The sequence below is a fragment of the Mustela nigripes genome, chromosome 13 (assembly GCF_022355385.1).
Source record: "Mustela nigripes isolate SB6536 chromosome 13, MUSNIG.SB6536, whole genome shotgun sequence".
In the NCBI taxonomy this organism is placed as follows: domain Eukaryota; kingdom Metazoa; phylum Chordata; class Mammalia; order Carnivora; family Mustelidae; genus Mustela; species Mustela nigripes.
Genome location: NC_081569.1, coordinates 24318451 through 24333049, shown reverse-complemented (window position 1 = coordinate 24333049; position 14599 = coordinate 24318451). Strand labels below are relative to the sequence as shown.

At 39.5% G+C, this 14599-nt stretch overlaps 1 protein-coding gene across 2 annotated transcripts in view; it reads left to right on the top strand.

Moving 5' to 3' along the window:
* GABRB3 (gamma-aminobutyric acid type A receptor subunit beta3) overlaps window positions 1-14599 on the top strand; it is a 224126-nt gene that overhangs the window by 203850 nt on the left and 5677 nt on the right. For both annotated transcript variants that reach the window (XM_059371734.1, XM_059371733.1), the window contains exons 7-8: window positions 1280-1432; window positions 7670-7914. In XM_059371734.1, coding sequence (XP_059227717.1) covers window positions 1280-1432; window positions 7670-7914 — 398 coding nt within the window. The remainder of the gene's footprint in view (window positions 1-1279; window positions 1433-7669; window positions 7915-14599) is intronic.

Here is a 14599-nt window from a genome sequence, read left to right as displayed (position 1 = left end):
ATTTGATCAGAGCTAGTAAAAGAAATTTTACAACCACACAAAAATGACTGGAGGAAACTTTACAAATCATCGGCCTTTAGGTGCTAAGTCTTTTCGATGACTTCTTTTCTCCTTTATATAATTCTGGCTGAAAATAGTTGATGCCAAAGTAGAAGCCTGGAGATAAAAGTCTTCCTCTTCGACATAGAATTAATAGTCATATGAGTAAATCAGGCATCTAAAGAAAAGCATATGGTGACAAAAACAGAAGACATGAAATGAAGTCTGGAAGATGCATATAATTGGGTGCAGGAGGAGGATAGGAGCTTGTCAACCTTGGAGTAGAAGGAGGTCATGAGAAGCAAGGTACAGCAATCTCAGGAAAGGAGGACCATCCATCAGTGAGGATGGGAGGGAAAGAGGCAAGGAAGTTGGTGATTAGAGAAGGTCATTGAGTTTTCACTGGTTGACCTGCCAGCAGCTTCATTAGAATTTAGATCAGGAACTAGGAGGTTTGGTTCTGATAAAGTGGACAGGAGGAAATGGAACCTACCCTTGCTTTGTTCTAAGAAAAGCAAAATAAAACAGAGAAGACAAATATAAAACAAAATGCAGTACAATCAGTGGGCAATTTTCTGTGATGGTGGAGTTCCAAAAGTGTACTAAGGGGGGCGCATACATCAGATTAGCACTGGAATTCACTTTTCAAGAAACTTACAAGAAAGTGGGCAAGGTGCTTCTCTGAGGCCCTCCTTAATGCCTTGTCTGTGGTCAGAGGAGAGCATCTCAGTGTACACTGTTACCTTCTGTAAGACTGGACCTGCTTCTGTGACTCTCCAGCTCTCAGGGTAGCCCAGAGTTGTCTTTAGATGAGGATCAGTAATTCAAGTATCTGTGTATGGTGTTGCTCTAGGTGGGTGGAGGGAACAACTGGTAAAAGCCATTTTTCCCAATAAAACCTTGAGCCAAATCTCCGCTATTTAAATGGAGAAGAGAATAGTCTTTAATTAAATAATCAACAAGATCCATGGCATGATTCTGTATTCTAATCTAAAAACTTCCCCAAAGTTTTCCCAGGGATAGTTCTCAGCTGAATGCTTGGCTTAAGAAGAATATCCTCATTATTCTCTTATAGACTAAAACAGACTTCCCTCCTAATTCTTCTATAGAAGCAAATTGCATGGGCCACCTCGTGGTTCATGGGCTTTTCAAATGCATGTTGTTGAATCATGGAGGTCAAAGCAAACTCTTTTGTTTGCCATGTCTTTTCTCCAGTGTAATCTTTGTCTGTTTACCGTAGGTGCCTATCCTCGGCTCTCACTGAGCTTTCGGTTGAAGAGAAACATTGGATACTTCATTCTCCAGACTTACATGCCCTCTATACTAATTACGATTCTCTCATGGGTGTCCTTCTGGATCAATTATGATGCATCTGCGGCTAGAGTTGCCCTTGGTATGTGCTATTTTTAAATGATATCTAAAATGTAAAGTAACCGTATCATTACAGTATTAAGGAAATTCAGAAGCTATAGTTCAACTACAATTTTTTGACATCATGACACCAGTCTTGCCCATACAGTCACTTTTTATCTTGAAACAATAATTTCATGCATGATTCCCTTGATGTGTTAATTTAATTATAAGGCTCAAATGTGAATTTTCATGCCCATGAAAGCGAAAATATGCTTGCCGAATATTTGCATAATAAAACTATTTTGACACTAATTTTAAAGCAAGGATTAACATCTCTTGTTCAAAACTGTTCTATGGCTCAGAAAGAAGACTTGATTAATTGGACATTCATCTTTTTTAAGTCAGAAAAATAGTCAAATATTATAGCATGTAATTGGAATTACACAATTTAATGGGCATTTAAATATGTGATTAGTTTCTGAGTGATCCTCAAGGCTCTAGTGATCTGTAGTGGCCACTGGTCATTTGGCAACTGGATTATTAGCTGATGTACAATATATTTTATAGGTTCTAATAATATTTCTAATATTTTTAAATTATTAAAGGAAAGCTTATATTTTCAAAAACATTATTCTCTATTCAGCTAATTATTATGAAGCTGCATGGACAAAATAATTATTTAAATACATTTTAGAAAATATAGAGCTGAAGAACAATTTTCCCTACATTCTTTCTCTCATAGGGTTGGGTTCAATTCCTGAAAGCAAAATTATCAAATAATATTTTAAAAATTGATGGAAAATAATTATCAATGCATTTGCTGGTAAATTAGCTTACGGAGCACCACAAGAATTCAGGGTTCTAGTTATCCCTCTTTCTTCCTTGTTTTTTTTGTTTGTTTGTTTGTTTGTTTTCATCTTTTTCCAGGACTTCCAATTGATTGACACTGTTTTCCCTAGGAAAATATGTGCGCATGTGTGTATGTGGATGTCTGATTTAGACTCACAGAGTTATAGTCGAGATTAGATTAACACATAGGAAATCAGGTAACTATTCCCAAAAGTGTTAGGTGAATAATAACCTAGTTTGAGAAGAAGAAAGTATCAGAAAACTAAAAGCGTTATATTATTATGTATTTTTAGTGAGTATGATAAGAAAAACATCCCTTAAGAAGATCTCCAGGATTTTTCAATGGCCTGCAGAGGTTTATCCTGTAGCAATAGTCCTTTCTGTAAGTTCCCCCTCCTCTTTTTTTTTTTTTTTTTTTTTTTAATGCTACTAGATTACTCGTTGTTAAATTATTTTCTTTCCTATCACCCGGAAAAGTCAGATCTAAAATGTATTTGGAGGGACAGATCTAAATTTTGTAGATCTGTTAGCTTATACAACTTCAGAGTCTCTCTTTAGGAAAGAGAATATAAAATAGACAAACATAAAATTACGGGATCCCACCCAAAGCCTGGATGGGGACTGTGCAAGTTGAAATCTCAAGCTAAAGCTTCTTGAGTTTCACATTAAATTGGCCTTGGAGAATTTGTCATTATTGAGATAATTAGGGAAATATAAGTACCAAAGAACTAATTATCTGGCATCAATAGGACTGAGGTATACTGAAAATGTGAATTTCTAAATTTTCTAGATATACATGTTCTATAGCCCCTTAATGGTAAGACACGGTCTTCCACAATATTAAATAATCTATTTGAAGTGAGCTGTTGTCAACCCAGCCTCATTATAGTAAGTGAAAGTAGATTCCACTTTTTCTAACAGAACAGCATTATGATTATAAACCTAAATCATCCTGTTACGGCTTTGCTAGGACAAAGGAATGGTCTGCGCAGAGTTGCTAAGGCTTCACCACTGGAGAAGTGCCAGGTTCTGACTGATGTCACAAGTCTGGGAGGTGGATGCGAGTACAGAGGCAGAAGTGAATGGGCATTTGCCAATGTCAGGATGAACCCTGAGGCCTGGGGGTCTGGAAGGCAAGTGTGACCCTAGGGCCACAGCATCTGAGCAGACTACAGTCCAACAGGTCCAGTGCTCAGGGTAGGATACCAGCGTGCTCACTCCCTATGTCCCACCTTCTGCCTATGTAGAACAGGGTTTCTGAGCCTGGGTCTACTGGGATTGGGACATACCACAAGGTCACTTCTAATAATTTAAGGAAAGTATAGCATAGAGTCATGAACACTGAAGAACAATACAATAATCATTAAGTTGAAATTTGCCAAATACTCAGGTGCCAGGTTCTCTGCAAGGCTACTAATGGGGTTACCTTATCTGTTCTGCAGAACATCCATAGCACAATAAGCAATGTTATTGTTCCCATTTTACAGAGCAGGAAAATTAGGTACAGAGAAGGTACATAACTAGTACAAAGTCATATGACATTAAGTGTCAGAAGAAAAATTTTAATCCTGTTAGTCTGACTCCAGGGTTCTCCCCTCCAACTGCTACAGGCGATTCCTATGGTATTAATAGATGGTACACACAGAGTGTTCTTGTCTGTTATATTGTAAAAAAGACAAGGATTAAAAAGAAAAAAAAACAAAGGAAGAACTATTATTAATTATTATTATTGCGGGATCCCTCAGAATCTTTTTTTTTTTTTAAGATTTTATTTATTTATTTGACAGAGAGAAATCACAAGTAGATGGAGAGGCAGGCAGAGAGAGAGAGAGAGGGAAGCAGGCTCTCCGCTGAGCAGAGAGCCTGATGCAGGACTCGATCCCAGGACTCTGAGATCATGACCCGAGCCAAAGGCAGCGGCTTAACCCACTGAGCCACCCAGGCGCCCCCTCAGAATCTTTAAAATGCTAATGTGCTCTGTGCCTTTTCAAGAAGATATGGCCATGGTTTGGAGAACTTTAATTGGAGAAATCCTCCTCCTGCAGTTCCATTCCACCTGCCTAGTCTTGTACCTCACCTTTTAATTGTTTTGAGTGCTGTTATCAGCATCCTGAATGGCTGCACCATGATGAATATACCTCATTTCTAAATTTAGAGGTACAGATCCGTGCAGAGGGGTGTTCAACAAAGATATCACGGAACGCCCTCTCTGGCTCAAGGATCTGTTGGACCTGCAGTTGTCTAGACTTCTCTCTCTATTGAGAAGGGAAATGCTGGTCCTTTGCAAAACTGTTGCACTGCTGTTCTGTACACCTCAGAGTTTTATGCTTCTACTGATCAGGGGCTGACTCGCAGATCTGTTGAATTGCTAGTGTTACAAGTCATCAGGCTGCAAAGTAGGGAGTTGTATTTGGATGGGCTTCCTTCAGGTGCCTGGGTGACTCAGTCATTTGGCTCAGGTCATAATCCCAAAATCCTGGGATTGAGCCCCGCATCGGGTCCCCTGCTCCATGGGAAGCCTGCTTCTCCCTTTCCCACTCTCCCTGCTTGTGTTCTCTCTCTTCTCTCCCTATGTCTCTCTCTGTCAAATAAATAAATAAAATCTTAAAAAAAAAAAAAAAAAAAGAACAACTGAATGGTTTCCCTCAAAACCCTGAAGTGAATAGTACTGGTCCTTTTAAAAGGGAAAATTTAAACTAAAATAATTCACTCCACATTATTTTGATTACAAAGAAGAGAAATAAAATATCCTTTGAATAAATGATACAAATTATATTTTTATTTCATAACTTTACAAATGCAGTTTTTCAAATATACTATTTTATTAGCATAATCTAAATGAGAAATAATTTGAGGCTAACAATTAGTAGAAGGACTGAACAGCTTGATCAGTGTACAAAGAACATGGAAAGCACCATTCAGTCATCTGTACTGCAGTTGGATAGGTCCCCTTAGAGAGCAGAAGTTCAAAGCAAGGTTGTGGGTGTGGGTCTCTTGCCAGAAAACCAGAAGCTCCTGAATAATTTCTCTTTCTTTAGTGATAATAATAAATACCATTATTTGTTGTTACCATTTGTTAACATATCACCAGTGGTTTTCAGGCATCACAATTAAACTTGTAGACAATGGTACGGACCCATCAAGTCTCAGGGCATGCTGCTGGGAAGTGGAGCTAAGCTTTTGGCCTGGGCCCTGTGGCTGGACCATCCAAGTCTATGAATCATTATTGTCCACCACCACTCACAATATGTAGATAGAAAGCAAAATTATACAAAGAATTAATAAATTCACTGGCCTTTTAAACTAAGAGCTAATGTGAGCCCAAACAGAGCACTCATCCCAAAACCATACTATTAAGAGACTCCTTGAGCCTGAGCTTAGGTGCCTGAGCCAGGTTGCTGTCCCATTTTCCTCAGGGCTGCTTTTCCCAGGCTGAGTGCCTGTGAGTGTGCTGACTCTTCCTATCCCTGTGTTCTTTCAGCCCATTTCCCAGGACACCCACTGAAGCCTGTGTCATGCATGTCCACTCAAAATAGTCAACTAGAGAGCCACAAGAGTCAACTGGAGAGAACCAAAGCATTCATGTTTTCCAAATATGTTTGGAAGGGAAAAAAGTTGTGACAGCAAAATTACAAAATTTTTGAATAATGGTGAAAACAACTAATTTTGGACAGTTTGCATGGTTTCACATTTATTTGTAAACTGTAATCATCCCATTGCCATTTTTCAAATTTTAAAAGTCCCCAGGTGCACATGAATGTGACTTTAAAGGGGAACCTTAAAATATTCTGACATATTCAATTTCCATATATTCCATAAGCTCTCATGGTTTGCAGTACACACAAAAATAGTTTCTCAGTGCCTCAATTCCTTCCTCTACTTTTCATAGCAGTTTAGATGTGGGTGGAAGGAAAGCATGTGCTAGTGACAGAAGACTGGGCTTTATTCCTTGCCCTCCAGATGGTCTGAGCAAGTAGAGATCTGTGGTCTGGAGGTTGTCTCTGTGAGATACATAGTCTAAGGATGCTTACCTCCAACGATGGGTTAGGAATCTGGAGGACATCAAACTAAGATGCTTTATAAATACAAACCCTCACTGGAGAGTTGGGTGGGATATGGAGCCTTAGAGAAGTGCCTTTGGTGGAATCATATGTAGAAGTAGTCTGAGCTCTTCCCTATATCTTGGGAACACTGACCTCTCTGTCCTGCACTATCCCCTGGCCTCAGTGACATCATATTTTTCAGGTTGCTGTGGCTGAGGGACCATGGCTAAAGCTCTCACTTTCAGAAGTCTCCTTTTTGAGGGAAGACCTCACATAGCAATGAGGAGGAAGTGTTTCTCTCCACTGGGTCCTATAAGACACAGGGATAATTGCATTCAGTGCACCAGTTGAACAGATAGAAAAGAGATGACCCTTTGGAGTGGTCTTGCTTCCTTGAAACTTCTTATTTTAAGAGAGAGCAAGTCTGTTGTAATATTTACTATCCCACCAAGAAGTGAGCAATCCATATCTTTCCTGCATGTGTGACTTCACTCAGTTCATCAAACTCTAGTCATGTCACTGCCATGTCTCCTCCTCTCTGTGGCTTCAAATTATCCAATATGGGATATTCATATTGAAAAAAAAAAAAAAGTTCATTGCTATGGTATAATTGCAAAATATGGTCCTTACATGTTTTTAGAGACTGGACTTAGCTCTGTTATGGAAACAGAAAGCATTCATATACTACTATCTAGAGAACTCAACATTATGACATTTAAAAAAAGTTGGGGGGATCTATCCCCCAGAGTATGGCAACAGTTTATAGTTTGAATAAAATTGTTAGCCCTTAACTTCATCATGCATGTTCTGAGAAGGAGGGAAAGGACTCTGTGAGATCATCTGTCCTTGGTAACTTCCCTGAAATTCTTTCTTTTTGAGCTCAGGACTGAATCATGTCCATTCTCAATTTTAAAAATCATTGCCTCATTCCCCTTTTTCATAGAGCACTGTGGTAAGAATTTCCTTTTGATGAGCAGACTCACTGAGGCCTCACTAATGGCCGTAGATGACCCTCTTCTTTGAGTCTTCATAGATTCATTCTTCTTGGAAGCTTCTCATCCAGACACACTGTATTTTATATTAATTTCTGGGATCGTTTTCATTTCTTCCAACTTTCTTAAAAAGCACATTCTCCTCAGTTTTCTCCATTCTCTCTCTGAGCCAGGTGCCATGGAGTGGTGCCCCACAAGGAACAGAGATGTCAGCTTCCTGACCTGAGCTGTGACCTGCTGCCCATACATGTTTCAGGCTCTGTCGCCTTCCGATGTAATAATATTCAGTCTACTATCTCCAACTATTTAGAGCTGTTTGAGAAGATATAAAAGTGAAACGTGAGGAATGGAGCTGCAAAGCTGCAGCCTCTCACCCTTCTGTTTCTTTTGTAGGGATCACGACCGTGCTGACGATGACAACCATCAACACACACCTTCGGGAGACATTACCCAAAATCCCCTACGTCAAAGCCATTGACATGTACCTCATGGGCTGCTTTGTCTTTGTGTTTCTGGCCCTTCTGGAGTATGCCTTTGTCAACTACATTTTCTTTGGAAGAGGCCCACAAAGGCAGAAGAAGCTTGCAGAAAAGACAGCCAAGGCAAAGAATGACCGTTCCAAGAGTGAAAGCAACCGGGTAGGCCCTCCACCAGCCTGACCACTCACCCTCATGCCTTTCACAGACTCTCCCTGCCCCCTACCACGCATCAGTCGCCGCAGTTACTTACCTGATCTTTAAGTGGGAGTTTTTGGTCATAATCTGTAATGTGGCCTCCTGGAAGTCACCAAGTTTTAGATAAAACCAAAATTAGTGCAGAAACTGGAGAAGCCACAAGCTTCCAGTTTCCTCTGAAAAGAACAGAACATGTGAATACCATGTGAGATGCTGGCTCTGAACTTGACAGGCAAAACGTTCCAAAATGTTGCAATATTCTTTTAGTGATAAAATTACAAATGATATTGTCCAGCATGCCGCTGTGCTTTTTGAGAGGGCAGACCCCTCTCTCATCTACCCACTATCTGGCATAGTCCCCTAGTGCAAGGGAGGAGCAGTGTTCTGTTCAAGGGCTCTTGGCAGGTGTGTTCAGAAAAGTCAGAGCCTGGCCCAGTCAGATAACAGTAGCCAAGGACGGTGCATTGTTTTAGGAAGCCCTTGGGCTGTACACTCCAAAAGAGACCATAAATTAGGTTCACCCCCTCCAGCCTAGCATCCTTATATCCTTCTGGTTACAAAGTAGTTTTGCAATTTCATGTCATTTCATTTTTTAAATGAAAACAATATGTCATTGGAATTATAAACAGTACTTTAATGAAAGCACGTTATAGTTTCTATGTATTTTTTTCTTTATCATTTTACTTCTTGCACCCCATCAAGTTATCAAAAATGTATTTCTCCCTGTGTACGTGCTGTAGTTGCTCCTACATGTCTCTATGGCTTAATTCTTCTTGCTAAACTTACTCATTTCTCAAGCCTGTGGTCTTTCCATGCTTTTTCCCATGCTCTTAGTGCATGTCATGGGTCTGTTCCTTAGAGGAATGCAGAAGCTCCTTTAGAGCATTCACTGTGTCCGTAGACCACTGGTGGCCCAGAATAGGTTCACAAACACTCGTGAATGAATGCAGGCAGTTAAATAAATGTAAATGGCTCCCATCCTTTCAACAAAACATAAATAGAGTTGGTCATAGAAACCCAGGATCTGTGAGAAAAATCAGGCTTCCACAGGCAAAATTATCCTGACTTCTTACTGGAAAATATACTTAGTAGCATACTGTTATGTTGCTAAATAAGTCTGCATCCTACTATGAATACACAATATGCTTTGGTCATGCTGTTTCCAAGGAAACTGGAATTCATCACATCATTATTGTTTCTATCACACCGATGTACAGACACACATACACATACAATGCTGTTTTTCCAAAGTCCCTCATAATTTAAACAGATTATAAATTTGTTTCCTTTCTTCTAAATGAGATGGTTTAGACTGCCAAATTATTGTGGTACCTTGAGTGTGAAGCTTAAAATTTAAAGCAAAAACAGAAACACCTCTAACGTGCACAGAGAAAAGTAGCAGAATATGAAAAATATTTTACATCAGATATTATATGGTAAATGAGATGCAGAGAAAAATTATATTTTATTCCCAAGGCCATTTTTATTGTTTTCCTAAAAATTTGTTTCTGTTTTTTCCCAGCAGCTTTGTTAAAGCCTTTATATGTTCATATTTGAAAAATCTGTAACTGTAGATCAGCTGCTAAGGTCTGAATTTGATATACAAACTTATAGATAATAGTTTTAAACTCATATTTGATATTCTTAAAAATAAGGATTAAAAATTACTGCTGACCCACATCTAAGACTTTAATGATAATTTTCAGATGGAAGTGAAACCCCCCCAAAAAGCTTATATCATGTAATGTGGATGAGTTAAGGGAAAGTGAGAAAAGAATCACAAACTTCCTGCAAAAAATAAATGGCACTATGCACCTGGCCAACACCTTCACGAATTTGTCATTATAATTATTCATTCATTCACTTTCAGTGATATCTTTCAGGGTTGTTTGTTAGAGTGGCCATCAACAGCCTCAGGGAAGTCCATCTGTGTTATAGATGGGAACCCTGGCCCTCAGAGGGCTGCACCTGTCCTTGGACTGAAAGAGGACACTAGACTGACCACAGGGATTTGCACAGCCATTTTCTTTCTGAGGTCATATTTCCTGTCCCGTAAGGGATGTCAGGGTCGTTCCCTTGGGGACTCTGCAGGCCACCAAGAGGGATCTGTGCCACCAATGACTGTCTTTGGGATGATGGTGTTATTGACCTTACTATAAAACCGTAGGTAGATTTTCCTTATATTCCGTGGTTGTATGCAATTTTAACTTAGCGGTTGATTCATGAATGCTTAAACTGTTCTCGTATTCACTTAGTTTATCCTCAGACCAGTGGTACAATGTAAATCATGCCCTTAATTTATGTGTGCATAATCTCTTTGCTTTCCTGAATTGTTTCTATATTCAAGAGTTAGTCTTTGATTGTGATGCGTGTATTATGGTTACTAGCCTTTGATATTTTTCAAGTTGACCAATTGGCATTGGAATTTCATGAAGTGTCAGAAAGTCATAATTCCTTCCAACGTATCAGAGATGCAGACTTGACATCATTCCTCTTACTAAAAAATAAGATCAGCTAGAGAATGAGTATCAATAAAGTGCTAATCTGGTGAGAGATTCTAGAAAAAAATGAAAACCCCTTTGTGATATATTCTGCATGAGATGTTTTCTACCTTTGCATATTTGTGCCTGCCCAGGTTGTAGAACAGGAAGAAAACCAATATTAAACTCATTGATTCTAATTACAGTAGATATGAGACAGACTCTTCAAAATATGAAGTATTCATATTTAATATTTAAAGTATTTAAGAGATGCAAGTCATCATCTTTCATCCTCTACAGGGCATTTCAGTCTTGTGTTTCACCAGCTCCACTTCCATCTGTTTTAAGATTTAAATTTTAGCTGATAGAAAAAGATTAGCATCTTTTGGGGACATATTTGTTTAAAATGTTTAGTTTCTAAGATTTAACACATTTTAATAACTCCTTTAATTCCCTTGGGGAAAAAAAATCTTCTCATAATGTTGTTGGAAATTTTCTACACATTGCTTCACTTTTAAATGAAAACTATGTAAATGTAAAACTATAAGTCAAAAGCATCCAAACTAATTTACACTAAGCTCTTATTATCCAATATATGTTCAAGTTTCTTTCAAGATTATTGTTTTGTTTCCATTACAAGTGTTCACCCACTCTGAAGTAGAAATTGTGGAAAATAGCATTGGTGCTTGAGACCTACCTCACACAAGCTGTGTCCTGAAACAGGTGCAAGGTAGCCATAAATGTCCAAAGCACCCAAGAGCACTCCATTTCTGTCAATTATTAATGATATTGGGTTTGGCTTCTCTCAAGGTAGGTTTCCTTCACTAGAGTCAAGGGCACACACTTAGATCTTGCCCTCATGAAGTCCTTTCCCAATTGCACAGCACAGGCCATAAGGGACTTGAGAAGACAGGATATTGATTCAAACAAATTTTTCATTAAGTCTTGAAAAACCAACTCAGCATTCAGTTGACCTTACTTCTTGTGTTTTCTCCGTTCTTCCTGTGTGCTTCCCAAAACCACTGTGTACATTATCATCTCTTTGCCTTGAATTCTCTCTTTCCAGAATCCCTTTCTTCTTCATCCCCAGCTTAGCCTCCTTCAAGACCTCAGCCAGATGCTCTTCTTCATGACATGCCCTGGATATTTTTTTCCTACTACTTTTCCATCCTGCCTCTGTCACTCCCTTCTTCAAGTAGTTGGTTTTGTCTCTGTTCTCCTAACTTCCACAGCACAAGCTCTACACTTAGGAAATGGCATGTTATATTTCACACGGCCACCATGCTCTCTCTGCTAAACAGCATTTGATTCTTGGCATCTACCAGAATATGCACACTGTGGCTCAGATATGATAAATGGTCATGGAATGTGTGTCCGTGAATGAGCCATCATGGACTCATGATGCTGAATGAGTCCATGGTATTCATCATCAGAACACAATGTTCTGTTGATATGGTGTGTTTTTTTCACTTTTCTAATGGGAAGAGAAGGGACAGTTCTCAAACACAACTTTTTAAAGCCAGCTGAAGCTAAATCATTAGAACCATTGACATTGATCAGAATTAGTCTCTCATAAAATATTCCTCACCCTTTAAAAAGAGACTTCTCCCCATTTAGTATTTCATTCTACAAAGTCATTATAATCTCCTAGATTTTGATAAAGTGAGCTTTTCATATGGCATTGTTTATAACTAAAAAAAAAGAGATTATATTGCTGGCCTGTATTTAAAAATGTGTTTAAGTTTCATTATGCAGTATTTTTTTTTTAATATGCTTGTTGATTACTTGAAACTCTCACCTGTTAGACCCCTTAAGAGTAAGGATCTTTTCTTATTCACCTGTTAGGGTCTCTCACCTCACACAGGGCATGGTACGAAGAAGATATATAGTAGTTTTTTACATGAAAAATCCCAAGAGTCTGGACCTCTCATGTGCCTATCTCCAGTGAGGTATCTACCTTCCTAAGTAGACCACTGGGTCTTTTGTCTCATGGTTTTGTTGTATTTGAAATATTACATAAAATGGAGAGAACGTTTTTTAGAGTTAATTGGTGTTTTCTTTTTTTTTCCCTACCTTTAGTAAAATAATTTCAGTCCTCTGAGGTTCAAATTAATATATAGTAAATCATTTATTATTATTGGAAAGTATAAATTTCACATGACAAAAAAAAAGCAAGCAAGTATCTTCCACCTTTGGTTATTTTCTGACTCAATTTTAGATAAATTTTGTTTTAAATATATCAGTTTACTATTTTAAGAAGTCTATTTAATATATTGGTCAGTTAAATAAGGTCTAATGGAGCCAATTTGATAAGTGATCTCAGTTTGTAAAATCTCCATAAGTGATAAGTTAATATATTTCTTGTCATAATTCAAAAACATATTTTGTAGGGTATCACACCTACTCATTGCAGTACTAAAATACACTGATTGACTGTCTATCAAGGAAAAGATGTCTGAGCGAGCCGGACAGCTCATTCACCAGCCTGTTCTCTCCTGTGTGGCATAAAGCATGGTGGAGGGTACTGAAGAGAGAGAAGAGACTACTAAGAGGCTTCTCTCTCTAGAACACTGGTTTTAATTTTCCTTTGTATGAAGACCAGCTCAGCTGACCCCATGGCGCTCTCCTCTCTGCTGTCTTAGCAGCTAGCTTTCAAAGTGGGTCCAAATGACCGCTTTCTTAGGGAGAGTGACTACTTCCACAGAGGACGTGCTTGTCCTGTGCCCACTCCTTGGCTGGCTTTTCCTTTGCTGCCCCTCCCTTTCAGCCACACCGTAATGTGTGTCTCAGACTTCTCCTTCCACAGCCTCTTCTTATAGTGAGGGACTATCTCCCAAACCACTGGAGGTTTCAATGACTTTTTTTTTTTTTCTTTTTTTGGTAAGGGTTTTAATACTAACCATTTCAGGGCAAGATAACAAAAAGAACAGACATGGAACACATGTTCCAAATTCTTACAAAGGTCTAACATTCCTGGTACTTTTTAGATACAAGCCCCGTTTGAATTTTTCCCTCTACTGGATTAAAAAACAAAAGCAAAAAGCCGAACTCTAATGCTTCTGACAGAACTGTCAATGCTCTGTCCCTACCCCCAAGAATGGGTCTCCATGAAAGGCCTTCTCCTCATTATCTGGGTGTTTTCTTGGTCCATTTGCATTTCCCAGCACCCCCAGGTTGGCTGTCCTCCATTCTAAGGAGACCATAGGTCTTCAGGGCCCCTCCCCACTATGGTGCTGCTGGCCCTACAGTTCAGAAGCAGCATCATGGAGGAGAGCCCAGTACAGCCCAGGCTCATGTGTGCCTGCTGCTGCTACCCCTCCCCTTGGACCCTGCATGGGTGGTATGAGTGTTTCTGCAGAGAGCTCAGGAAAGGCCAAAGGCCAAGTGGGAGCAGGACGGCAGGCAACTCTCTCTCCACCCCTCTCTTCACTGAGAAGAGACAGAACAGAGTGGTGATTGTGGAGCCCCACTGCTGCGTGGACACAGCACATGCTGGGAGTGCTGGGATTTGCTGCAGTGAAGGGAGGGGAGCCTTGCTCACAGCCTCTTGGCATTTCTCATTTAGACTGCGCTAAAGGAAACAGAAGGAGTGCGGTACACTCCAACAGGGGTCCCTCTCTTTACTCCCTCCTCTCAGATGCATCTCTACTCTGCAGTTTCTGTTGTACTTCAGAAGAATGTCACTTTTCTACCTAGAAATCACTGTTGCTTTTTACTACTTGGAACATAAAGTTGAAATTCTTTGATGCAATATACAGAAACCCCTACTGGCTTAACTCTGATGTGCATTCCTGTTCATCAGGGGGAGTATTTTCTTATTATAAAATGTTAGGAAGATGGTAATGACAGTGATAAGAATGACTACCATCCCATCAACTGTGAGCTTAGCATGTGCCAGGACCCATGCGCCAGGCCTTTGCTTGTGATGGTTTTTTCTGCTTTTTGCTGGAAAATGTCTACTCATTCTTTGAGGCCCAACTCAAATGCATTTCTGCTCTGAAATCTTCCCTCTCTCCTCCTATGGTAGTTTTGGTTGTTGTCACAGGAAATTACCACAAATGTAGCCATTTTAAAAAAGCACCCAGTTCTCGGGGCGCCTGGGTGGCTCAGTGGGTTAAGCCGCTGCCTTCAGCTCAGGTCATGATCTCAGGGTCCTGGGATCGAGTCCC